This window comes from Spodoptera frugiperda, chromosome 15 (genome assembly GCF_023101765.2).
Source record: "Spodoptera frugiperda isolate SF20-4 chromosome 15, AGI-APGP_CSIRO_Sfru_2.0, whole genome shotgun sequence".
Classification (NCBI taxonomy): domain Eukaryota; kingdom Metazoa; phylum Arthropoda; class Insecta; order Lepidoptera; family Noctuidae; genus Spodoptera; species Spodoptera frugiperda.
Window position 1 is genome coordinate 9,537,606 of NC_064226.1, and position 27,942 is coordinate 9,565,547.

The window sequence follows — 27,942 nt, forward strand, 5'->3', positions numbered from 1 at the left end:
CAAATTAGATATAATTAAGTAAAACATTAGAGTCGTTAACTTTTATTTTACTAAACTGGGGAGAGGAGAAATCTTCATTATAATCTTTAGTACGAGCAAATTAAATTGAAAGCCTAAGAAAAACTGAAAAGAGGCCCAATTCTCCCCCCATACTTCATCTTTAATTCCTCAAAATTCTAGGAACGTACTTGTAGCTCCTCTTGAATTGCGGGTGTCCTTGGGCGACAGTGATAATTAACCATCAGGTGATCTATCTTCTCGTCTACCCTACGTCATGAAAAGGAAGGTTAAAGAAAAACTGTTTCTACGCAATTGAAAGCAAATGTGGCAATCGATGTGTTTGACGAGGATTTATTGAATGAAGACAAAGGGGAGGACACAATTAATGACCGCTTGCGTCCAAGCACCGTTTTTCTAATAGATTTGAGACGATTTCATTATCGGGAATAGTTAATACGAAAACTGGCAGAAGAAATCTACTGAAGAAAGATAATGATTAAGAAATAATACTATTAAGTTCATAAGACTCAGAGTCATTTATTGGTTACTTAACCCAGTCCTTAGCAATTGTTTTGAATACAAAACCGTTACTAAGGAATGGTTTAAGTAATCATTAAATGTCTACGAATGTGGCAGTACGTAAGTATCTATGTAGTATATGTAATAGTTTTTGCGCTGATAAACAAACAAATTTTGGTTAAATATCGGCCAAGAATGGTTATAGATAAGGTACCAAACATTCGCTGAATTTGGTAGATTTTCGGCAGTGTATTTATTCTGAAGACGAGGACACATCTAAATGATAAAAAATATTCTGAAAATTCAACGATCCATACTTCCTACATATCCATATATTCTTGCCAACATCAGCCTGTAAGTATTTCAGTTCAAATCCTCATCAATCACACTTTAGCAAAAAGTGTACAAAATATTGATAAACCCATCCAAAGGGATACTGATGTTTTGCTGAACCTTATAAACCTCACATCTGGTTTGATCAATACCTAACCTACTGAGTTTTTACTCTTTCAATTGAAGAAAAAAGATCTAATCTTATTAGATTATCTTTGTTCCTTTGTAGAAATTCGAGCTCTTTTCAAAGTAGATAGGTACTTGATAAATATTTTCTTAGAACACAAGATAATGGGGTAAATAAACTCCTTTAAGACATTCGCACTTCATAAAATTTACTTTCTGCGAAATTATAAATGTACACCGGAGAGCTTTGAGACATCAGATAGGTACAAACATAGCCACAATGGGGGCCTATCGCGAATTTTCTCTTATTCGCTTATTTTAGACTAAAACATGTCTATGAAAAGGCAGAAAATAAAATAAAATTTTACAACGTTAGGCTTTGCTAGATATACTAAAATTATAAATGTTATCTTCTCATATTATGGACGAAGAATATAAAAGTAGTTCTGTATTTTTAGAAGTAAGTACTGAATAATCTACTAATTTAAAATTTTCGCATGTCATGACAAATTCGAGATTTTACTCATCTTATTTTTAGGCGTAAAGTATGACGGCGAAAAGGGAACCCAAAAATACCTAATGAACTCATAATTTATAATAAAAAAAAAACAAAATCTTCCAAGACCTAATTTGTCACAAAAATCTCCTCACATTTACTTACTTACAAACAAAAATTGTCCTCAAAAATATTTTGAAAAGATAATTAGGTACGAAGTTATTCCATGTGACTCAAGATCACGATTCATGATCTCATATTTTTCTCAATTTAATTAGTTGAAAAAGTTTCTAAGACAGTTTTAATTTTCCCGACGACCCACGGACGGAGTTTTATCTTGCGGTACGACTTTTAGGGTGATTTTCCACCAGAAATGTGCTATGTAGCTATGCTACGAAGATGCAATAGCTAAGCTGTGAAACTATATGTGACCTTTTCCACTGATAATAAGCTATGTAGCTGTGCGAGAAAGATGCGCAACTCAAATATGCGATGTATCAATAGTAGGGAAGAGATCCATAGCAACCGTATAAAAAAAACAAAGCTTAAAAACATGATTCGTTTTCTGCCAGTGGTAAGCTATGAGTACCAATGAATATGATTGGTGGAACCCAAACGCATCCACAACAACGTATCATAACACATCCCTGGGGGAAAACACCCTCAAAAGGTAGGACCATATACAGAACAACTTTTTGAACATTGAGGAAGAATATTTTGTGAAAAGGTTCTCATCGTAGTTTCCCAATTACTCAAGACAATATTTGCTTCGTCACTAAAGTAACAGAAAGAAGGTCTACTGGAGAAATGGTTTGTGGAAATATGGGTTAGGAAAATGAACATAGAAAGTTTTGTGGCATTTTTAGTTCGACAAGATAAATTGTTTTGACGCGTAGTTTTACATTAGACGCTGTAAAATTGAATTTTCAAATGTATCTAACATTATTCTTCATATTCGAAAATGGATCATGTAGTGCAAAGTGCTATATTATTATATGATTTATGACTTTTCCTAACTGACACCAATTTATCTCCACAACGCATTTCGGTTTGTTCTCAGATATACATCGATAAACTGATTTAAAACTAGCTTGAGGTAAAGTGAAAAGTGAACCGTAATATTACCAGATAAAACTTATTTTGTTTAATCACTGGAGCTTTCCTTAAATCAGAGGTCTAATATTAGGGGCTGAACGTGTTAAAATCACAAAAGAGACTTCAATATTACGCGATACTTATGTCATAATAATCTATTATGCTTATAACAATAACATCCATATTGTATAATTATTTATCTTCTGAAGGCAAAATTATTCCCATATGTGCGATTTGCGACATTATAAAAATTTCATTTTTTTTCACACAATAGACTTCATTTCTGTCACAGTTTTTTGTAAAGATTTTTAGAATATTAAGCCAAGGTACTTGATAAAAAGGCAGAGGTGCATATGTGATACATGTTCTGCAGTTATATGTTTGTAGTAATAAGCGATTATTTTATAATATTATAAACAGAGACTCCTCCGAATTTTGTTTATCAGTCTAGATTAGGTCACCTTCTCACTATGCACATCTTAGAGGTTACATTACTCGATGCTGCCGCTATTATTCCTCTTACATACCTACACAAGGCTATTTTTATGACACCTTTGTTGTAAGACTAAAGATTAAAACACCTCGTGTTGTTTCAGTGTTTATAACCGTAATGCACGCCTCGAGCGATTTGGCGGTAAAAGCGGTCAACCACTCAAGGAAAAAAAAACATAGCGTGGCCTTAGCCTAAGTAGATAATACGTTAATAGGAAAAAAGTAAAATTATACGAACCACATCTATAATATGATGCAGTGACACTCCAAACGTGACGAGGAGGGGTTGTGAGGAGTTCTCCACGGGTCTGACGGAGGCATCGTACCTCGTCATGAGGTGACGCACCAGCCTATACTCTTCATCGCAACACACTGCACCTGAGAACAAAATGAACACATTTACGAACACAACTTTAAACAGCTGCTTTGGCTAGGTACTTTTTGTTTTGGTACCTAATTTAGAAAAAAGGAGGTCCAGACTGACTAATGGCCTGGCGGGTTAATTACCTCACATGGTTGAGAAAGACTAGGTTTTTATAATGAAAACTCTTTCCCGAAACTTGGGCGATAAAAAAGTAACATATTGTTTTTCGAAAACGTTTTTGCCAATTTTCCTAACTACAGCTTGTGTTTTAATGAACATCTATTCATAATTATTTGTGGTAAAAACGTAAAAACAACTCTTGTTAAAGCAAAGCGAGTTTTTAAGTGTCATTCTGACCATAATCATAATGAACTAAGCATATGTGTTTCAAAAAAGACTCCAAAGACAGCTCTTGTTAAAGCAGAATCAGAATGACACTTAAAACCTCGTATGTTCAAAGCTGGCTTACAACAAAGCTGCACTCGAAAGCACATTACGCTCTAAAATAGGCCGCCGACCACAAGACGAGTAAAAAAGGGGAAGTAAATCGCCACAAATTTCTTTTCTCCTATCATTTTGCTAAGCTAATGTGTGAATACTGAGTGGCCACTGAAATCCACTTTTATTATGTAAAATATTTCTGAATGCTGAGTAAAACATAAGTATCAAGTTTCTATGCACCTATTTTACAGAAGCCCATAGGAAAGAGAAATCATCGACTAAAAAAACATCATTCATTACGAATTTAAATAGGTACTATTCGATGTAATCAATCAATTCCAGGAGCCCAAAGTTCCTGAAAAAGTGCTCAATCTGCGAATTTAACCTGACATAATGCTTAGCACTTGCCCCTTTAGCAAATATTTCTAAGCCGTCAGTTCAAAATAAAAATGTAGCATAAAATTATGTTTTAACGAGGAACAATCATTTGCATAGTAATATTATCAAAGAAATAAGGGTACGAAAAATGTAAAGGGTTTCTTTTAGTCCGACATTTTAAAAGAAAACTTTGGAATAATTTAGAAAAGGATTTTTTACTCATACTCGTATTTTGGACTGACTGGCGGTATAGCCAACACAAGTTCTGACTACCTACTGAAAAAAGTGTGTGTTAAAATCGTGGATAAATAAAGTATAATTTTTATTACAATTTTCACGGCCATAGTACGGAATTGTTTGGCATATTTTACCTTAGCAAACTTTTTGGTACCTAAGTTATAGGCGTATTTTTTTTCTCAAACAAATATCTTTTAAAGGTCCCAAAAACACAATTTAAGTGCCAAATCTTTTATAGTTTCATTACCATTCAACGTCTCGAGGTAAAACAAAAATTTACTTGACGAATCTTTCATGATAAACCCCTCACTTAAGTTTTCAATTACAAAGTTTCTACTTCTCTGACATTGAACGTCAAACTTTAAATGTTTGACCAACAGCTTCCGTCTCTCAAGACAAGACGGATAATTCACTTTCAGAAGGCAAGATCTTGACATTATGTAATTATGAACTGTATTTGACCTTTTAACTTTCATCAGATACCTTAAAATTTAACTTGTTCTACTAAAATAGTTTTTTGCTAAATGCTACTACTCTTGTACAACTAATTCTCTTTCTCTCTTTATCTCTCTCTCTCTCTCTTTCTCTCTCTCTCTCTCTCTCTCTCTCTCTCTCTCTCTTTTTAACTTATATGAATCACAAACTCTGTTCATCATTTCCTCGTGTCCACCCACGAAATATTTAACAACCATAATAAAGTAAAACAATAGCCAAATAACACTATTATAAAACTCCAGTAAACCGAACAATTGTAACTGAACTAAATAACATTAAAACTCATTTTATACCCAGTAAACCTCGAAACATGAATGTAAAGTTGCACGTGTTTACAGCGAAATAAAATGTTGTCCACAGCAATACATCGCTGTATCGTTCCAGGCCATAAAGCGCTCGCAGCGCTTAATTTTCACTTGGACCTCAAGCGCAGCTGCTAATTGTCCCGCGGTGATGGAATCCGGATGAATTATTACACCGAATGAAGATAACGTCATATAAGAACTGTATGCTGATTTTCTACGAGTAATTTGGCAGATCTGTTAACCATATAACTGGATAATGCATTATTATTGATCTCTTTAAATTCTAATGTTACTACATTACATGTAACCCTTTCCATTTACACACAATCTGAAAAGGTAAGGAAAACGTATACCTATGTTCCTCCCTATTAAGTACGTGGTCAATAACATATCCAGAACACGTTCTGAAAAAAATAATATGCCCTTCAGAGTGCAAGAAATTAATTAAAATATTGACTCCACAAATAGTATACAAAATAAACATTCAGATGGCTCTCAACTAACATGTCATACGATTGGAGCACCGGTACGGATTTTATAAATTCTCCGCGCACGGTCCTCGGGTCCAGTTCAATTGACACTCCATTGTGCGGTCGTGCACACAAGAATGTCACCGGCAATATTTACAAAGATTTTAATCCACCGAGGGGATGTTTGGTTCAACTTGAAACCCACTTGTTAGGGCTCACATACGTTTGCAAACCACATTTCAGACGTGGAAATACGTCACTCCATATAATAACATTCCCCGCTTCATATCTGTGTACACGAGATGAAAGTTACAGAATAATTCAGACCATCTGTTCGTGTAGTGTTTGCATAAACTTGCCCCACTCTCAGCTATTGATTTATGAAGCTACTCGTATAAGAAGAAAAAAAATGTGTATTGTCAACAATTAATCTTCATGTACCAAAGGACCAAGTTTGAAACAAAGCTATGGTGATGAAGTACCAACAAATAGGTTGTTATCGTGAAAGTTTCGCCGGTATCGAAACACCTTTTATGAGTAACAGGTAGGAACTTTGTTTTTCCTGCAAGCAAAGGAGCGTAAACATTATATTATCCGTCGATAAAGCTCTTATATCCGACCTCTATGGTTGATTTACGTGGCACAACAAAAGGTTCCAACAACAAAATGACGTACTCGATACGTTCGGTAGACAGATGGTGATCGCTGTATGATTTTATCAGTGCACAGGTTGAGTAAGTCATAACATATTCTATTTTATGAAACATAAAGATCATGTTACACTGGATGGATATACCATAAAAAATAACACCTTCAAGGAAAACATAAAACACTTCCCTATTGATATGATCAAGCATAAGAAGTTGTAATGCTTGTGCCTGCATAAGTAGGTAAACAGTTTTATTTCGTAACAAAAATATATTTTGTATATTTGTAAATAGTCAATATTGTATTTGTAAATTAACAGTACAACTAGAAGTTAAAGGTTTTTAAACCTGCCGCAGTAATAAATAATTACATTCTAGTCTAGAATTAGAAATCCAGACATCACTCTACTAGGTATTTCTAAATTACTAGACCCAAAAATAGTTCACGAAACACAGGAGGTACTAGGTACTCAGTAGTTGTAAGAGATCAGTATTCCTAAGTTTAGAAAAGGGGCTAATTGCAAACGCTCCAAATAGTTTCAGTTTGATTAACGTTATGCAGATCTATTAATGCTGTGGCCATTAAGATCCCGTTCACACTTCTAAAGTGTTTGCCGAGTGATTTATTGCACATTTTACGCTGAACAGGACATTAAACGCGGCATGTTCACCCATTCGAATTAATTATATTATCCCTGTGCAAACCTACAAGGCTTAATAACAACATTTAATTGCTGTTCTACAATGTTTCCTTGTAATTATAATCTAGGTTATAGGAGTTCTTGAGCTAGGACTACAGTGGAAAAGTTTGTGGATTAGGAGAGATTAAAGAGACGTGGAATACTCGATTCTTACAATCATTTATATATGGTAGATGCTAAAAACTATGGTCTTATATTTTGTTAACGGAGCAAAATCTTCCAATGTCTTCGCCCGCCTCTACAATGTCACCGTTCGGAAAGTTGATGCGCAGCAACCAGTCGTAACCGACGTTCCACAAGAGCAGCCCCAAAACCGAACCCTATGGAACACCCCGCGAAATCTCTCACCGGTTCCACTTACCTTGGTTACCGGGGAAACACTACGATTACGGTATCTATTCACAAAAACATTGTGAATCTAAATAGCCTTTGAAAATGCATTTCATAAATATTACTAAAGTAGCTCGCATTCTACAATGTAAAAAAATAATAACATTGTAGCATGTTTGTTAACTATCTCCAGTCTATGAGGAAACCCGCGTAATGAAAATATAAGCTGGTAAGCCGACATTGTGATCAATTGAATTGCATCCTACGCTCCATGTGACGTCATGCTTCTTAGAGCTCGAGTATAGTATGTTACTTAAAAAGGGATCTATGAAAAATAGCTTGATTATTGTTTCATTAAGTTAAATGTTAGGTAAGTGTGCACGATGTTCAGTAATTAAATCTACATATAATCTTCCAATTTAATTTTTTACCAATATACAACGTGTAACAAAATGGGGGTATACATATCAAGTCCACGGTTTCTAGATAACATAACAAACGATACGGGAAGGGTTTTTTAAACTCATGTTTTCATGGTACCAAGTTATGAATTTTTCAAATCGGGCCGGCGCGCGAATCAAAATTAGATAGACAGGTACTAGGCGATCAGATTGACAGAAGAAATGTTTCGTAATATTAGCGAGTGATCCCTGTAGTGTTGCAAATATTTGGTACTAATTTTTTTTCAAACGTATTTTAAGCTGAAACTTTGTGTAGAGATTCTATTCAACCTGTATTCTTCAGGGCTTCTTGATGTATATGGGTATTTTGTTACACGTTGTATAAAAGTACTTTTAAAAAGTAATACATAAATATATATTTTTTTATATTAAACGTTTTTAATAAGTCTATATTTTATAATAATCAATATTAGGGCCTAATAGACAAACAGGTCAACCTAAGCTACACATCATTACTTTTTGTCATCATCAACCCTTAATATCTGTAAAATGTAAAACAGTAGCGTCTAAAATGTTGCATATTACATTGCCATTAAAAGTACCCCGCCACATTTACCACATAATTATAAAAGTAACATCTTTAGCCTTCACTTAACTGCAAACAAACCAATTAAGCGCAGACACGAAATTAAATGTAAGAATATTAAACATTTTACTGCTTCCTTCCTTTTTCTTATGTGTCCTCTCATAAACCCAGTTTTCTAGTTTAATTTATTTTAAATGAAAGTAGTGGGTTGCATTTTAGGGCTCGTGCAGTAGCAATCGAAGACAGATGTGGTATAGATTAAAAATATTGCATAGTCATACATGTTTCATGGTTCAGTTTCGAAGGTTTATGTGAGTGCGCTACGAACATCTAGATAGAATTTACCACTACTAGCTATATTAAGAAAGTTTAGTATCGCAGATATATTAATTTATATTTATCTTGTAAGTGTACCTACAGCTATCAGAACAGATCAGACACTAGAATATGAGGCAAATGGGCGAACGGATCACCTGATGATAAGCCATCAGCGCAACCCATGGACACGTGCAACACCAGTGGAGGCACAAGTGCGTTTCCAACCTTTTAAAAGGAATTTGCTCTTTTCTTGTTTTCAACAATGAAGGATCAAACAACGTTCGAAGGTTGTATTGGTTCTAAAATACCATTATTAAAATTAATAACGTAATAATCAATTTTAATAATATAGAGGTGATGCGCCTGGTATTTGAACGAATGTGTCTACATAGACGCAATAATTTAAAGCATTCAAATATTAATTTTGTCAATAACACAAAACTGATTAGAATTCAATTTAAATCCGATTGCAATCAAACATTCCCAGTATTCCCACCTACTTCGATAGCCATCTTATTCACACATTCAGAATCTGGAATAAATGGAAAATTCTCGCCTTAATGAACTAGGTGGCTTTCTTTGAATAAATCGAACAAAGGCTCTTATCGCCTACGCGTTAAGCAATCAATTTGCTTGTTACTAAATAACTCAATTAGTGTAAATTATTATCCTCTGATCTGAATAGCCTGTGAATTCTTATCTCAGAAAGTCGACGAATTTAGATTTTAAAGTCAATGCTATTGATTAAAATAGAATCTGAAGTAGGTTAAGGAACTCTTGAGGACATAGTGGACTGATGACGCTTTTACTGTGATAATTGATTTGTAGTTGGTGGAAGATAGAGCATTTTTTTTTTTGTTAAAGAAAATCTTATCTAGGCACTAAGGGGTAACTGAAATAATCGTAATTAAGACATATGGAATGACACGCTAATAGTTTTAAATAGAAACTATTATTTCTAGATGATTCTCAAATAACAACTCGCTGGAATACTCCTGTGACGACACATGACATGTGACAGAAGTCGCAAATAGCCGATCGATGATCAAATCAACGGATGACGTCGTAAATTGTACATCGTACATACAAAATTTACATGCGAATAAATATAGATAGAAAATCCCAACGAATAACAGTAGGACAGAAAGCCCGCCGGGCATGCAGTCAGAGGATCCTCCTTTTCTAAGGGAACTTTACTCTCTGTTCCCTATACTCTTTTATAAAATTACCAATATGTTACCATTCAAGCCAAATCACACAGCCATCAGCCGAACTCACAGTCGTACATAAAACAAAGCAGTAACAATTACATTTGGCTCGTTAGTTTTATTTTCAATAATATTGGCAGTCTGGGAATTTAATTAAAATCGCAAGCGCTGAATTAATATTCAATTAACTATTCGCACAAAGGGATTCGAGGAAAAATATAAAAAATCTCTCAGCAATCAGTGGAACAAAATTTTTGTTTGATGAACACGCATAACATTACTCCATTTATGTATGAAAGTAGGACTAGGTTCGAACTGAATGACAATTTAATTTTACTAGTTCAAAGTAATTTATGAATACCATGCGATAAGAACCTCAACCTACTCAAGAAGGACACACCAAGCAGCAGCCCCAGACATCGGACAGGATTGCTATTATTAAAGAATTAAAACATTTTAACACTTAACAATATTTTCCCCGACCCGAGATCTCTTTCTCGGAATTATTTAAACCACTTAAGTAACATAGTCCATGTTTATTTTTTACAAATCAAATAACTTGACGACATGTAAGAAAACTTTTTTATTTTGCGATGAAATGAAATTAAAATAAAAAGGCTTGGAAGGTAGGTAAGTAATAAAAGTTGGTTCACTCAGAGCCCCTTACCTTGAAAGTTCATCCAAAACTCTCGATTGCGAGCTCATTTCATATTCCCTTGGTTTTTTCATTTATCATATCAATAACCACTTTTTTATGTGAAAGCGTTTTTAGGTCATATTTCGTATATTTTATGATTGCAGCTTGCATTTGAGTTACTAATAGAAAACTTGAAAACATTTTTTCGTCTAAACTAAACTGCTAATGAATAGTTAGCCCAGTGTTTATTTATTTTCTAACAAACGTCTATCTTCAACAATTTCACAATGCGATACGCAAGACTGCAGGACCACAAATTATTCACATTTTTCAACAATTGTTTAAAGCGTTTTTTATCATAAACGAATGAACATACAATCAAAACATACTAAAAAGTAACAAACACCTTTTCAGCAACTTGTATTCGAGCATCACTCAAATCTTAATAACACAAGCGCGGGAGGAAAACTCGGAAAATGACGGAACAGAAACTCGGGAACGACGCAATATCACATTTCTTTAATAAAGCCATAATATGCCTAGTCATACGAATAGGAATATATTAAATTCCAAAAGTAAAGGACATCGGGCGTTTTTTACCCGATTTTTTAAAAGTCGCGAACATAAACCAAAACATTTTTACATGATAGTGTTTGCAATCATATTTAATATTGTGTAGTTATTTTGATTCACAATAATGGGAAAATGGAAATAATTAGTAAAATGAAAATGATATTTTAAGTTGACTATTTTTCCTAATTACTAAACGACCGCTCAGTAAGTTAAAATATCACTCCGTGGTATTTTTGTAAACCCAATCAGACTAAATCCGTCAAGTTGATGTGCATGTTTCGTTCTCACTCTCGCCCATAGTCCTAAAACTGGTATACATATGTTGCGCTCGCGCAGGTAGCTAGCTTATCTTACTACATCGCAGTCCTTCGTCATCATCATCGCAGTCCTTCGCCAAAAGTTGAGAGAAAAATATGTTGTTTTAATTATTTTTGATTCCCTTTTTCCTCTTCAATTATTGCCCAAAAACATTTATAAATATTTTTTAAATGTCCAATTTCTCCTTATTGCCACGACCCACAGATATGGGAACTATACCATTGTGAACTAGATTTAATTGCCTATCCACCGTACCTAATTTTATTTTTGTTCGCCGTAGGTAAGTGTCCCATACAAAAATGCCCGATGTTCTTTTACCTGTAGATACATGGATACACAGTAATCTTTCTCACGGAGGTACGGATTGAAACGAAGAGGGGATACGATACAAATATTTATTTAAACACATTTACCATATGTATGTTTACATTTACTAGGAATGTAGATTATGTAATGTCGTGTTTTTATTTGCTGATTGGGTATGTAAGTATGTTATTATGTTTATGTTGTCGCTCATAGTGAAAGGGTGTCTTGTCGTTCTAGGTGGAGGACTAAGGGGGAGGCTTTTGTTCAACAGTGGACGTCTTCCGGCTGATAATGGTAATGATGATGCTGATGATTATTATGTTACACGGAATTCTATTACTGATTGCGTTTAGGTATCCGTAGCAGAAACTGTGGGGGTCATGTTAGTAATAGTACACTTTTAATTTTCAAACTCATAAAAACTTTTGTTAACCTAGAATAGTATATATTCTACAAATAGTATAGCGTAAATTACTTCCTATATTGTGCTTACAAACCATAGCACAATAATAGTAGAGGTCACTATTTTAAACAAAAGAAACATATAAAAGGCTTGCCCATTCTGACCGTAACGGAGACAATTATTATAGTTTATATTATGACGCAAAAACTACAACTACTTTTCATTACTATTCTTCTACGAATAACCCTCTCCCGATATTTCTTCCTTCGTTCCTTTACTTCAGAAATAAAAACTTATAACGCTCTATCTTGTATAAGCATATAAACCAATTAATCTATTGAAGTTAACTACGTATTAATTACCAACTCTTTTTCTATTTCATCAGTATTACAAAAGACAGATACTATTAAACTGATCTGCACTAAAAACTCGAAAAATGTTCAGATCCATTGCTTAAATTGCTGTTGTAGTTCAGTTCAATATCTCACAGAAATAGTTTTAAAGGTCATGGGCCGAGGCTGAGTGCAATAAATGGTTCTAGCTCTCGGCCTTGAACTTCCAAGTTTTTTTAACCGATAAAAGAGTCTCTGAAGCCTTTTATCTTTTATGTCCAAGCCTTTTGTGGAGCACACACTAATATTTTTTAGTAAGAGAGATATATTTCAAAGAAACAGTCGCTTTCAATCAAACAAAATATCTTCCGTGTTCGCTACGTGGTACTTTTTTATCTCTTGACGCAAATATAGGGGTAATATAAGGTTAAATTAATGTGTGTTTTTAAATCGCAACCCTTGAATGAATTACGGTTATTTTATTTAGAAGCCGAAAAGCCTTTTAAAAGAAAGCAAAAAGGAAAGTAGGTACTTTATGAAAATCGGATAAGCAGTTTAAATGTCACAAGCATTTTATTAAGCTGAAGTACATTTTTTTATGAATTTATGTTCACAGGAGGTAATTATTAATTTATTTATATTTATAGGTAATTTAATTTACATATTATTTCTGTACTTTTAATATTTATAGGTTACTTTTAATTATTTATATTTACAAATGAGCTGCATACCAAAAGCTTTTTCAATCGTTAACCTCTTTCGTGAAATTCATTTTGACAAAGTACTTCTTTAAGACACATTCCCACGAACTCGAGATCAACAAAACACTCAAATATAGATTAACAAGTTCTTAATAAGTTACCTACTATTAACGGACGTCCGTCTACTAAGTGCTAGAAGTTCGTAACTAGTCAACTATTCTATTAGGTTTGCACACATCTAAACACGAACGTAACTCCATCAGCTAACAGCTATGATGAACTATTAGTTTAGAAGATAGTTTACACACAGAAGGAGGTTTCATTTATTGAAAAAAATAAGTTTTAAGATGTTCTATAATAGTCCATTGAAATGTTACATGAGCTTTACATTTTTTAGAGGACGCAATTTTATTTTTTGATCATGTAGGGGGGGTCAATAGAAGCTTAACTTGAAGTTTGTGGGGTCGCCACCCTTGTCCCTCGGCCGCCATCTTGGAAAAAGGGATGGAAACACTTTTTTTGCTATATCTCGGAAACTATGCATCGTAATAAAATTTTTAAAATCATAATTTGTAGAAAATTATTTTGCCTACAAATATGTTTAATAACTTTTTGCCCTAAATTAACAATTAAAGAAGTTATAAATAAAAAAGTGATTTTTTGTTAATAAAATTTTCTCTTTTGCTCTATAACTTTTTTTTTAAATTTTATAAATAAATGGCTTCAGACCAATCTTGTAGAATATTTTTCGAGAAAAATTTTTCCCTACAACTGTTTTCAATTTCATTCATTAGAAACTCAGTTACAGCGCTCCGAAGTTAACCGGGTTCGTAAAATTAGTCCAGTCAAATAAGCTTAAATTAGGTAAGAATCTCGGAATACGAGATGATCAGCTGTAATTTTGTAAATACTTGTATATTGACACCCTAAAACTTGTCTCAAAACCATGGTATATATGGTAGGGTGGAAGCAACTCTTAAAATTCAGGGTCAAAGGTCCCAAAAATCGTTCTTTTGCGGTTTTTTGAAATATCTCATTTCCTATGGGTTTTTGGTATTTGTATTCATTATCAATATTGTAGAATACAAAATTCTCTACAACTTTTGTCTAAATTTTTTTTTACATGGTGAACCGTTGTCGAGTTGAAAGGCGGAGAACGCACGGTCAATTTTCCACTTTAGAAGCGTCTCTCTTTCAAACAATTGAATTTGACGAAAAATGGTTTTAGAAACCATAACGTCTTTTTTAATGTCCTATCCATAACCAACCATCACGGATAGGTTAGCTGAAAAAAAATGTCCGATGTGATGCAGTGACCGTGCGTTCTCCGCCCTCTAACTCGACAACGGTTCACTATGTAAAAAAAATAATTAGACAAAAGTTGTAGAGAATTTTGTATTCTACAATATTGATAATGAATACAAATACCAAAAACCCATAGGAAATGAGTTATTTCCAAAAAACCGCAAAAGAACGATTTTTGGGACCTTTGACCCTGAATTTTAAGAGTTGCTTACACCCTACCATATATACCATGGTTTTGAGACAAGTTTTAGGGTGTCAATATACAAGTATTTACAAAATTACAGCTGGTAATCTCGCATTCCGAGATTCTTACCTAATTTAAACTTATTTGACTGGACTAATTTGACGAACCCGGTTAACTTCGGAGCGCTGTAACTGAGTTTCTAATGAATGAAATTGAAAACAGTTGTAGGGAAAAAATTTTCTCGAAAAATATTCTACAAGATTGGTCTGAAGCCATTTATTTATAAAATGTAAAAAAAAGTTATAGAGCAAAAGAGAAAATTTTATTAACAAAAATTCACTTTTTTACTTATAACTTCTTTAATTGTTAATTTAGGGCAAAAAGTTATTAAACATATTTGTAGGCAAAATAATTTTCTACAAATTATGATTTTAAAAATTTTATTACGATGCATAGTTTCCGAGATATAGCAAAAAAAGTGTTTCCATCCCTTTTTCCAAGATGGCGGCCGAGGGACAAGGGTGGCGACCCCACAAACTTCAAGTTAAGCTTCTATTGACCCCCCCTACATGATCAAAAAATAAAATTGCGTCCTCTAAAAAATGCATAATTCGGCCCTCAAATTGTAACATTTCAATGGACTATAATTAAAATTTTTCTTGTTAAAAACTAAAAAATATTACATAGTTTTGTGTGACGTTCTTATATCAAATATCAACCGCCTTTTTAGGGTTCCGTAGTTTACGTATAGAAAAAGTTTGCAACAACTAATCATATAATACCTTAGGTATAACCGACTCGTAATAAAAATACATTCAGAAGAAATTTATTCATACCTACATTTATTTTTTAAATGTTTTCTTAGTTTTAGTTTTTATTGATTTGAAGTTGTACCTACATATTTATTTATTACTTATTATTATTATTTGTAGATTTATTTGTCACAATATATTTAAATAAATCGTTTTAGAAGTATCTGACTAATAGTCTATGTGTATAAATCTCTAACTAATATGAATATGTATATGATTACAAAACCTTTATTTAAAATCGAATAAAGACCCAAACAAGAACATCACTATCACAACCGTACCCGGAACCCAACAGAACTAAAACAAAATTAATTGCACAAAACGAACATTTAGGTAAAGCAACAGTAATTAGCCGTTCATTGAGGTATTACAACAGTACTTGAGTGCTGTTTCGCTTTGCAAAAGGATGCAAGTTTATTTCTCAATTCAATTAGCAACTGCGAATATCTTAAGGGGCGAATTGAAAAGTTTTTAAGCGCTTTTCGCTTTTGATTAATGCTGTTCCGTTCGGTGGGAGGTACTGGTACTAGGTACACTGAATATTGTTGTCGAATTTTATTAAATGTTAGAACTCGGTGCGTAATGGTATGATCGATTTGTTTTCGGAATTAATTTATCATTTTGAGGTTAACGTGGGCATTTATTTTTTGGTTATTTTGGATGGCATATCTATAAACATTTACTGCTATATTAGCAACGTATAAAATCACATTTTTTGTTATATTAACACATTAGACGCCATGTCGGACAACGCTGACCGACACTAGCGGAGGAATAGCCTTTAACATATTTTTGTTTGCAGCTATAGGCCTAACATACAACATCAACTGCTACATTAATTGCAAGTTTAACTTAATAGAATTACTATTATACTGATAAGATAATTATTAGTCCACTAGCTTCACACAGCAGCTTCACCCGCGGTCCTGTGGGATATTAATATTTAGTTCGTAGTATAGTCACAATATTTATTTCGTATATTTTATTGCGTAGGTTAATAATCATTTAAAAAATCCACGCGAGCGAAACCGCGTGCATCAGCTAGTAATTTATACATATTTATTCTCATTCGCAAAAATTTATCTTTTCCCTTTAAATAGTCCTCAAAGATACAAGTGGCATTACTCACTTGTAAATTATACAAAGGTAAGATATGCCTCGAAGCATAAGCGAGCCTATTTCATAAAAGAAAAGGTACAAAATATTTGTGAAAGAAGCCACAAGACACAATTCATTAAAACTAGATTAATTTACATTACATTATTCACCACATAATTTATATTAATTTTCAAGCAAATTTAAATTAACCATACCGTCTATTAAATTTCAATGGAAAATTGTATTCAGAAACGAAACTCAGACTCCATTCATAGCGTATTAAACTTATTTACTGGGTAGGAACTGTAATTTAACTCTGTATTATAAATACAGCTTTAAATTTTCAAAACAAGTTTAGTCTTATTCCTGGAACTACGTCTGGTCGGTTTAATTCATCATCAACAGCCTGTGAAAGTCTACTATTGAGCTATGAATCTCCTCTACAAATTAGGATGTACCTAAATGAAATATGGAGACCGCTGGGTTAAAGTCTTCAGAATTAACAGAGACCATTGCTGGTCTTTTTAGTCCGGTCTTTTACGGGCTCCAGTCCTTTAGGCTACGACAGCCAAGAAAAGATATATCGATCGTCACGCCTTTTATCCCCGAAGGGGTAGGCAGAGGTGCAAATTATGGCACGGATTACCACTTTATGTCCAATGTACACCCACTTTTCACAATTTATGTTATAAGTCCCATGTAAATAGTAGGTGAGCCTATTGCCATATACCGGGTACATTTCCAAACTCCGTGCTACTGAGAAATTTTCGAAAAACCGAAATAAGCCCAGCAATACAAAGAGAAGAACAAGAGGGCTAACATCATTTTTAACCTAAAATGAACGTACTATAAACTTCTACTCTATCCAGCAGGGACAAAGGCGTAATATTTTATTATCTTCAATAATCTACGTAATCTGTGTTATGAAGTTACGAGAATGCGCGCTTATACGCGGTAGGATAGTAACTTATGCCGATATAATATGAACCAATGAGGTTTTATGGCCAATTAATATACCATCAGCCAGGGTTATTAATGCAGTGGCTAGCCATTAAACGTAACGAAAAAGTGTGGTTGCTATCAGCTTTAGTGAATATAAAAGTTGATTATTTATTAGATAATACATTTATGTGCATCTCTGCCTAACCTACGAGGTTTAAAAGTTCTGTCAAAATCTTTACTTCACTATTTTTATGTGAGTGACCTTTGATACACAATATATTACGTGGTCTATTTACATACAACTCACGCCTGTTTCCCATAGGGGTAGGCAGAGACAATAGAACGCCAATTGCTGTGATTGCACACTACTTTCGTTTCATCAACAGTCATCAGTCTTCTCATGCATGCTCGTCGGTTAAATGTACTTTTCATTTGTTTAGTATATTTATTTCAAAAGAATCTATAAAACTTTAATATTGACCCATATTTACACAACGGCTCTTATAGAGTATCTGTCTACTTAAAAATAGCATTAAGGGTACCGAAGACGTTCCAATTGGGAATCCGAAATAATAAAATCAAGACAACACAACAAGACTAGAATTTAAAACAATGTAATAGAAGATGGTGGCTTCAAGCCGACAGTCCCAGCAGACGGTATCCACAGGGTCGGTGAGAAAATAGATTGGTAATCGTAGAACTTGATTCAATGTCTCGAATCAATTTCACTCGCTAACTAAACTTTGGAGGCCATTGTAATTCAAGGACAAATTACATAACATAATGCTTGCCCTTTTTCTAGAAAAGTCGTTAGGCTGACAGCAGTACTAACAAAATAACTAAACTCTTTTTTTCTATTACTAAAAACCAGGTACTTCTTCAAAAACTTTCATCATAATTTTCAGTCGGTAGATGGCAAAATTCCTATAATTCAGGCAGCAAGCAACTTGGGGATCATAGTAAGGTCACCGCAGACAATGATAAACAACTCTACGACTGCAGTAAAACATTTACATAAATGATAAAATCTACTATAACATACTTCAACACTTAAACTCCGATACAGATCTCAATAAAAACCGAGATCTTACAGTCCACATTCACAATTTGTAAGGAATATACAGAATGTTCTGGAAATATATCTCTCGCATTCATTCCCCACATAAAATAAGATACAGTGAAGATTTTCACCGTCGACAGCGTCGTAATCTAGTTTATTGATGTTGTGCAAATCTTATTCATTTTACAAGGGATGAACAAGCAAGTACGTAATAATGTAACATCAAATAATAAAATATCACTCGTTTTATTCCCTTTAAAAGTGACAGGAGGAGCACATATTAAATGGAACACCCCTTTTTCGGCAGATACATAAACGTTATGAGTTCTTATGTCTCCCTTGTAAGGTAAAGCCGTAAAGGTTGCATACCTTTTGTCGTACGTACACGTTTTTTGTTTGTGGGGGGAAAATAATCATCCAATGACTTCTTCCGCGTTGGGTGAGGCGAGAGGGAGTGTCAGACTCTTACTGACTAAAAACCACCCCGTTCCTACTCTTGCCTTGAGAGTCAGAGCCCCGGTAGCCCACTTGGTAGACCGCCGTAATTACACCTAAAAATTCTAAATAAAAGCTAATATTATTTCAAAATCTAAAAGTCTAAAGTTTTCCTGACCTGAAAATCTAAACCGCGATCCCAAACTTAGAAGTCGCAGTTGCGAACGCGCGGCTAAAAGGACTACGACTGCGTAATAATACTAAAGAATTCAACATATTGCATGTAAAACACAGTAAGATCAGTGAAAACAGTAAGATGGGTTGGATTTTGACAAGCTCTGTGAGGATTTGAAGACATGACGAGGGTTCATTTTGGTAGTCAGATTTGTTCAAACAAAAATACTAACAATGTAGCTGAATAAAGAAATAATGTTTCATGACAGGTGCGGGGCGTTAGGAAGGGTCGTAATGACCGTGCGATGTTAAAAAAAATTGGAATTTTATTTGTTTGTTTACACGATTAAATGTACTAAGATATGGGTTATTGTTTACTATGCGAAAATAACCTATCCTCGCGGAAACAAAAATGGGATAGAAGTTGTAAATTATAACCCAATGGTACATATCATACGGTACTCTTCGCCGAAAATAAATGGCACTTCAATATTTCTAAAAATATACTATCATTCCGTTGTCACTCATAGTTATTTCTGTGTCCTTGACATAAACATTATGGCAATATCATATCACATGTTTACAAGTGCCGTAAGTACTGGTAATATCTTCTGATACGAGTGTGGGGCACTCAATAATTTTCCGGAAATTGAAGTAAAGTACAATTTTATATAGAATATTCAATTTCGTCGACGTATTTTCTGATTCAAGAACTATTCATAAATCTTTTATATTACGTTTAAAATTGAGCAATTGCCAACATATAGAGCAATTTTTGAAGAGTCTTGTCAATAAATAAATTGATTTATTGAAAACTAAACCGTCATATTTGATCGTATCGTCATAAAACATAGACTGTCATAAATCGTACCGACACGTCTGTCTAGAATTGGGGTAGGCAGAGAGACAAGGCAGCAAATTAAAAAAAAACAACTCCATTCAATTTGTGGTCATAGCGGGGAAACTATCAGAAACAGGTATTATGTGACGTTGTGTGACCTCTTTTATACATCTTCACTTAAATTTGATTTCAGCCTTTAGTACGAGTTTAGTTTACGTTTGAACTATAATAAAATGAAAGTGCGTTCGGTGCTCTGAATGTTTGGTTTATTTGCACCGGCCAATCAGAGAGCCGAACACGATCTAGTTTTGTCCTCTGATTAGAGTTGTTAACTAACGTTACTTCTCGGAACCATGACATGATACGCATCTGGTTTATGAACAACAAATAGACGTCATTTGTGTACTTCGCAGAAAACACAAACGTGTGAGGAATTATTATAATAGTTTGAATTCGGATATTTAAGTAAATCTAAACAAGCGTTAACCAAATTTATTAAACCAAGTATAACAATTTAACCTGAGTCCCAGAAACTAATTTCAGCATGGTTATTCCTTGAAGGGTCGCGTCCTTGAGAAGGCGACAGAATCCCATTAAAATACCATATCGAATCATAAGTCAACCCATCCTAAATAAATATCCTCTTCTAATAGAAAGTGCTAATAGTGTAAAATTCAATAGCTAAAGCTCTTTTAATATGCATGGAGTTAATGTAACACATCGTGATAGGGCCAGATCCCATGTAAATGAGCCTCCGAACTTTCCTTCAAACACCACGGCACTTCCTAAAGATACTTTCACACGGATTACCTATTTCCATGTGTACTTAACGGCTTAGAATTCGATAAGTTTTATTTACAAGTTGGAATATGATAATCTTTATATATACCTACACTTACTGATGAGGTAATAATTTTAAGTATGTTTGAGATTGAATTTATATGCGTATAACTTAACATTAATATGGCACTTGTTTCTGGAATTTGGACTCTTAATTGTTATTTGTTTTAGATTTTAGATAGACGCGGTAAATTATGTTTTTTATCGTGTAAGCCTGTAAACGAGCAGACGGATCACCTGATGGTAAGCAATAAAGCAACAAATAAACACCAGCGGCGTTGCAAGTGCATTGCCGGCTTTTTGGAGGTTAAGAATTTAAGGATTGTAGGGAATCGGGAAGATTACGAAGGGGTTAAATGGGCTTCCGGTAACCTCAATCACACAACGCAAGCCTTATTTCACGCTAACAATGCTTCAATCTACAAGCAATAAAACTGTAGATTAAACAGAACTGAACAAAATACATCGTACCTATTATATAAAAAATTATGTTTTATACTTGAGAGAGCGAATCACAATATTCATGTAAGTATATCCGAAAATATCCAAAGATCGCACATAGAATAATCGATGCCAATTGGTCAAATACAAAAGTACGAGTAAGTAACAGTCTGCCACTGCATATTTATAAGCTCCGAATATAAGCAACAAAAGGTAACTAAATCTAAAAATACCAACACAACGGACCGAAAAAAAAATGGCTTCATTTATTTGAGAAATGATAATATGCTGCCATTATCCGAGTATTGATAACATTATGCGGCTCCTGATTAGCACATTAAGTCAAGACATTATTGCAGTTCAGAGCACTTTGTTAGAAGATTCTCAAGAGATTCATCTAATGAATGTAGGTGATATCAACTTGAGTTCCCTCACTTTTATAACTTATTCTGTAAGGTAGAACGTTTATAAGTCTCTGTTATACTAATCTAACCTTTAGATAATGTGTAGGATGATCTTAATTGACTTTTCTATGTAAGTTACTTAATGCGTCTGGAAATATTTTATATCGAAGTTATAAATAGATTGTAATACCTAGTGGTTTCAAAAGAATGATTAGAAAACTGAATATTTACTTAAAAAAATGGTGTATAACACAAATGTTTTGATATTTATTGATTTGTAACTTAACACAATTTTCGCTCACATTATAAGTGGTCCATGTGTTTAATATTGAGTACAATAAAATACTAGATACTATGTTACTAGCAAAATTGAGATCTTAAATCCAATATCTTAAAGAAGGGCCAAATTAAAAGTACCTTTAACGGACGAGCATGCATGAAAAGACTGATGACTGTTGATGAAGCGAAAGAGGTGTGTAAGAATCGTAGAAATTGGCGTTCCATTGTCTCTGCCTACCCCCATAAGAGACAGACATGAAGTTATGTATGTACGTATGTAAAACCAATAACAGCTACTATGGTTCTAGTACTTCAAGCTAGTTACAAACAACGAGACTATCATAGAAGAGGTTCACTTACAGGTATCCGTTTATGTGTGAGTGCTCTCTAAAATGTAACATGATCACTCTATTGATCATACATATGTAACTGACAACCCTTATTTATCATATAGACCATAATATATTATGTACCTAGCAACCCCTACTTGTCAACAACAGCAACTTGATTGTCATATAAACGACGATAATTTCCGATACAATGACACGATGATATGCATAATAATGACGAAGGTAAATGATGTTTATTTTATGCAAAATTGTTCCATAGCGAAAATAAATGATTATTGAAGTTAACCTCAAATTTCGAATAAATCATGGTTAGCCAATGGTACCTATTCGAAAATGAATCAGAATTTTTATTATAAGTTTCTATATAAGTGTATAGGTATATATTTTTTTATTTTCTATATATGTGTAACTTTTTTAATAATGGTTCTGTAATCTCGTGTTATCATTTCGATTGATTGATGATATTAGTCACATTGTTAAGTATGTACAGAATAAGCTAGTCAGCATAATTATTGCAAATACTGATTGAAGTCCAAAAGTATAACTGAGATTTATAAAAAAATATAAAATCTAGAAAAATTTTTCTAAGACAATGGAACTATTTTACGCTTTTACTATTTATGAATCATCGATTACTGTGAGTTGATATGTCGAAAAGCATCGAATTTTGTATCAAAGTCGCCTTTCGAAAGCACGATTGCCAATTTATGACACGTAAAATTCTAGTAAATTCTGTTACATAAATGTCACTTTTGATACATACTACAAATCCCTACTTGAATCTACAAATATAGCATACTATTACAATTGACACCTAGTCCTCTTGAGAGATATATATTGTATAGATATGTATTGTACAGGACAGAATCAGTCCCACTTTTCCAGGAAGGCCTAATGAAAAAAGCAAATTCAATTTTTATTATTTTTACATAACATCCCAACTAACATTTAAGCGTTGGTTACAGGTAATTAAGTAACTTCAAGAGGTATTACAGGCTTAGAAGGCTTTCAGTAGTAGATTTTAATCTATTAGAAGAGATAAGAAATAAATTTAACACCAACAGTGATACTATAGCTTCAGTAAACGATGCAGAACAACTTTAAAACTCCGAATAGTGGTATTGGAAACTAATATTCTTAAAATATTAAAGCTTTACTCTGTCGGTAGCACTTCAAGTTTTACAACGGTGTTCACTGACACCTATTAACTTCTATTGTTATTTATTTATCACAAAGAAGTGTCTTGTACGTGTATAGGTTCTATATCGACTATAAGTGCAGCAATTGGTTCTATGGTAGAGTTATTGGAGAATGTAGTAACACGAAATATTTAAAGTATCTAATAACTCTTTTTAGCCTTGCTTAAGGGTTATGGTGTCATACCAGTTTTATTAAAAACTGTTGTAGGGCGTTATGAACACTATATAAGTAAGCTATATTCGACAGGGTTCTGTTGGTAGAAATACCGATGATTTCATAAAAAATACACATGCTTTGTCACATAATCAAGATATAATGAATAATTTTACATGGTTTGCTCAAGAAAGAGTGAGCTGTACACAACAGGGTTCCGTTGAGCAACATATTGAGGAAACTGAAATGTGGACGTCGTGGCTGTAGTCGATTATCATCATCGGTTTCATCCGTATCGCTGTATTTCATCATTTCAGAAATTTGTTTATCACCCGCCTCGTAGCTTGAAATATTTATGCGTTTTACTGTACATTTCATAATCTCCCACTCAGGCGTAGGTTTTGAATTTTCATCTTTAATGTACTTCGATGGAGGTTTGTTAGGGTATCTTAGAATATTATCGATCTCCCATCCCGATGGAACAGTAAATAATTTCTTTTTATTCCCTTCAATCGTTTGAATTATTTTAAATGGCATTCTGAAATAAAAATTTCATCAAATGAATAATAATCTATATATTAATACGTGATGCAAAAACTTTGGACCGCTTTTTACGAAAATTGCGCGGACGTAGGATATTTGGTAAATAGTTGCAAAACGCTAATATTTTTCAAAAATTATTAAATCAATAAATCGGTACACACACATGCATGTATCTGATCGTATTTGCAAAACAAATCAAAGAATTCGATGATAACTCTCTGAGTTAAATAATAAATTTCCTTGAACGTATGTTAAGTGGATGTAAATTAAAATATGGTCGAAAAAGGCGACACTAGTACTCGTAAATCGGTAATACGATACATAGATTCTTAATTGCAAGCAACAAACAAACTCAAGCTGTTTTCAATGGATGTAAAAGAGAAGACACTAGAAGAAAAAAATTGATAGTGTGTAATTGAGTCAAAGGTTGGAGTGATTGTTTAGTAATGTTTTGCAACATAGCATTTTCGATCATAATTTCTTAGTTAAATATTAAACTACTAAATAAATAACAATCTACATAGTAAAGCTGGAAACTGCTTATTCCTTTTATATTTAAATGGTTTACAATAATTTGTCAAAGAACCCTAATGTGGTTTGTACGTTATAGCTACTAATAATGTCTTAATTCTAATAAATCTCATTGACTAAGAGTATTGTTACACTGGTATATCTACCAAAGCCTGCACAATATTCTTGACTACAGATATTGTGTCGCAACGAGTGCTATAAATGAGTTAATAGAGTATTTTAACATTAAAGCGGGCTCGCCATTTTTTTTGTAAACATAACATTACAAACAAATAGGTACTTATATACAAAATTTATCATCCAAATACTAAATAATATATAGTTTAAAGGTGGTAAAATGAATGATACTCTCATAATACATTTCAATACTTACGAATCTCACATACTTTATCATGTTCGGTTAAAAAATTGAAAGCAATTTTTATTATTCTTTGTCACATTTCTTTAAAATAGTTGATAAATCCCAGGCGCGTGAAAAATGAGATGAGAAATATGGTATACACTTACCGTAAATTCACAAGGGCAGGAATAATTCACAATACACAAAAGACGCAGACGTAATTTTAAATAAAATTTATATTTAGGTATACTTAATAAAATGGACACCATAATATTTCGATATCTAAACTTTACGTGGATAAGTACTTAACCTATTAAAATTTAACGTTCTTCTTTGTGTCGTACACTAAAAACTATACACTGGAGTTAACAAAGTATCAATAAAGCAGTAACAGCTTTATCTGAAAGCATTATAAATCCTTTTTATAACCCAAGGTGTCAACTAACTGTTTTAAATAACCATAATAACACTCTTATGTATGTTATTGACTATATTCGACTCTTAATTGCAGGCACATTGCTGCTAGTATAACACCATTCTATACACTTTATATTACTCTTGCCTGTAAAATCGTGGGCCTCTTTTGAGGTTACAAGTGTGTTAGAGAATGCTGTAACTCACTACTACAGGACTGCATTAACACTATTAACTTCGGCTATAGTCTCTATACAGGTTCTATATAGCTTATTTTAACTCTTAAGTGCTAGTTGGGATACTACGCTTTAAGCCCACTCAATTTAAATACCTATATATATTCCTAAAAGTGTTTCTGTTTTTACATTAAAGTAACAAAGATAACGCATTTGGAAGGTAAATCGAAAATGGCGTCTCTCTCGAGTAAATTCCTAGTAGGCATTTCTGCTTATGTCAAACCAAGCCTTGAAGCACTGTACAATTTAAAAAACAAATGACTCTCTCTTTCTCTAACTATAAGAAATCATCGTCTTTACATTCACATTACATTTTTTATTTTTTACACTGGGTCTCAGATTCTCCTATCTAATACTATGTATTTAAAAAACATCTTTCAAATTAATAATAAGTAATTCATTTTCATATTCTTACATTAATAAAACTATTAGTTCTTACATACATATAAGAAATAGTTTTAAAATCTTAACTACAATATCGGTCATGTCGGGCAACAACACAAAAAGAAGTCAAACTCCTCATAAAAAATACATATTAACACACTTTTACTCTTGCAGGGGATTAATAATAAAAAACATATTGTATCTTAAACCTACTTAATCCCATATATCGTAAAAAAACATATAAAAAGTGAGGTTTGGCAACCTTTACCGCTTAATAACTTGTACCACGCAGTGTTTCGACATATTAGGGTTAAATAAAATATTTGCTGTGGATTCTATATTCACAAACAATAAAACAATTAGGTATATTTTCAATGAAATTCATTAAAAGCATATTTTGAGCACTTTATATATTTTTATGACTAATCTATAATCTATAAAAAACAATAACTTTAACCGACTTTAACCCGAATATTAGTAAATAATCAGTATATACTTATCCCTTTAAAATTGATCCTTATTTTAACCTACACTAGCACTTATTTTGTACCACTTTAAAAATTAAACGAAAACTCACCTTTTATTAAAAACGTTGCAACAACGTATTTTAAATAGCGAACAAACAACGGAGGCATCTCGTAGCTTACTGTACTTTGTTTTCAATATAAAAAACTTAACTTGGCACACTTATTTCATACTAAAAATTTTAATGGAAACCCATCATACTATATATCATTCAGTCTACGAACAACTATAACTGCAAACGAACTACGAAACATATTTTATTTTAAAAAAATATTTTACTGAGTAATGTACTATTTTATTGTATTTTAGGTTAAGAAAAAGAAACTATATTTAAGTAATAAAATATTTACAACGTTCATAAAAATATGTGATTAACGACGCGAGTTAAAGTTACGTTCGTATGGCGGGCTTGCTACGGCATCGCGTAGCGGCAGCGGGCGCGGCAAACGTAGCACTGAAACTTGCTACGGAGCTACGCGGCTACGAGACAACGGCTACGGTGGGGAGCTACCGAGTTTACCACCGATGCTTTTATCGATAAATAAACGGTTTTGTAAAACAAACATTCTTTAAAGTCTTTTTAATAAGCGCCATTGTTAAGATTCTGTTGTTGGATTTAAGATAAACGCGTGTTGTTTTACAAAATTTGGATGATAAGACTAAAATTAATAAAAATAGTAAGTACAAGATGAAGTTGAAAACAAATTGTTGTTAAGTTTGAAGCAGGTTGATTTTAATAATAAATACGTTCTTTTGATGTTTACGAAGGATAAAATTACACTAAATTACAAAAATATATAAACATTATTAAAAAAATAATAAAGAATTATTCTACACTACGATTGATACTCCAACTGTCCCACTCAGTGACATTTAATGATTACTGAATCCTCAGGAATTGTTATCGATACTAAATTAATACTAAGGAATAGTTTAAGTAATAATTAAATGTCTTTGAGTGCTGCAGTAACCAAAATAAGTTTCATAAAAGACAGTTCAAGAAGATTATACTAAAATTAGTTTCAATTTTATTAAGGTTATATTCCCAATAATTGGTGACCACGCTAAGCTGCTCCCCTCCCAAGTGCAGTGGCTTATCGCGAATATTTTTTCAGCTAAAGTAAATATTTATAACGCCTACACAACTATTCCGGAATAATAGTTTGAACAAACAGAGATTTGCTTTAGCAAATACACCCACGACACGACACAGTCGAGTGTGTGACTGTATGGAGGTAA

At 33.2% G+C, this 27,942-nt stretch overlaps 1 protein-coding gene across 1 annotated transcript in view; it reads right to left on the bottom strand.

The window, feature by feature from the left end:
* The window catches only part of LOC118269784 (neuronal acetylcholine receptor subunit alpha-10), a 101,501-nt gene extending 74,556 nt beyond the window's left edge, over positions 1-26,945 (bottom strand). Inside the window, exons 1-2 of the mRNA XM_035585097.2 lie at positions 26,756-26,945; positions 3,300-3,439 (exon numbers count right to left, since the gene is read on the bottom strand). Coding sequence (XP_035440990.1) covers positions 3,300-3,439; positions 26,756-26,813 — 198 coding nt within the window. The 5' untranslated portion in view covers positions 26,814-26,945. The remainder of the gene's footprint in view (positions 1-3,299; positions 3,440-26,755) is intronic.
* Positions 26,946-27,942: the final 997 nt, after the last annotated feature.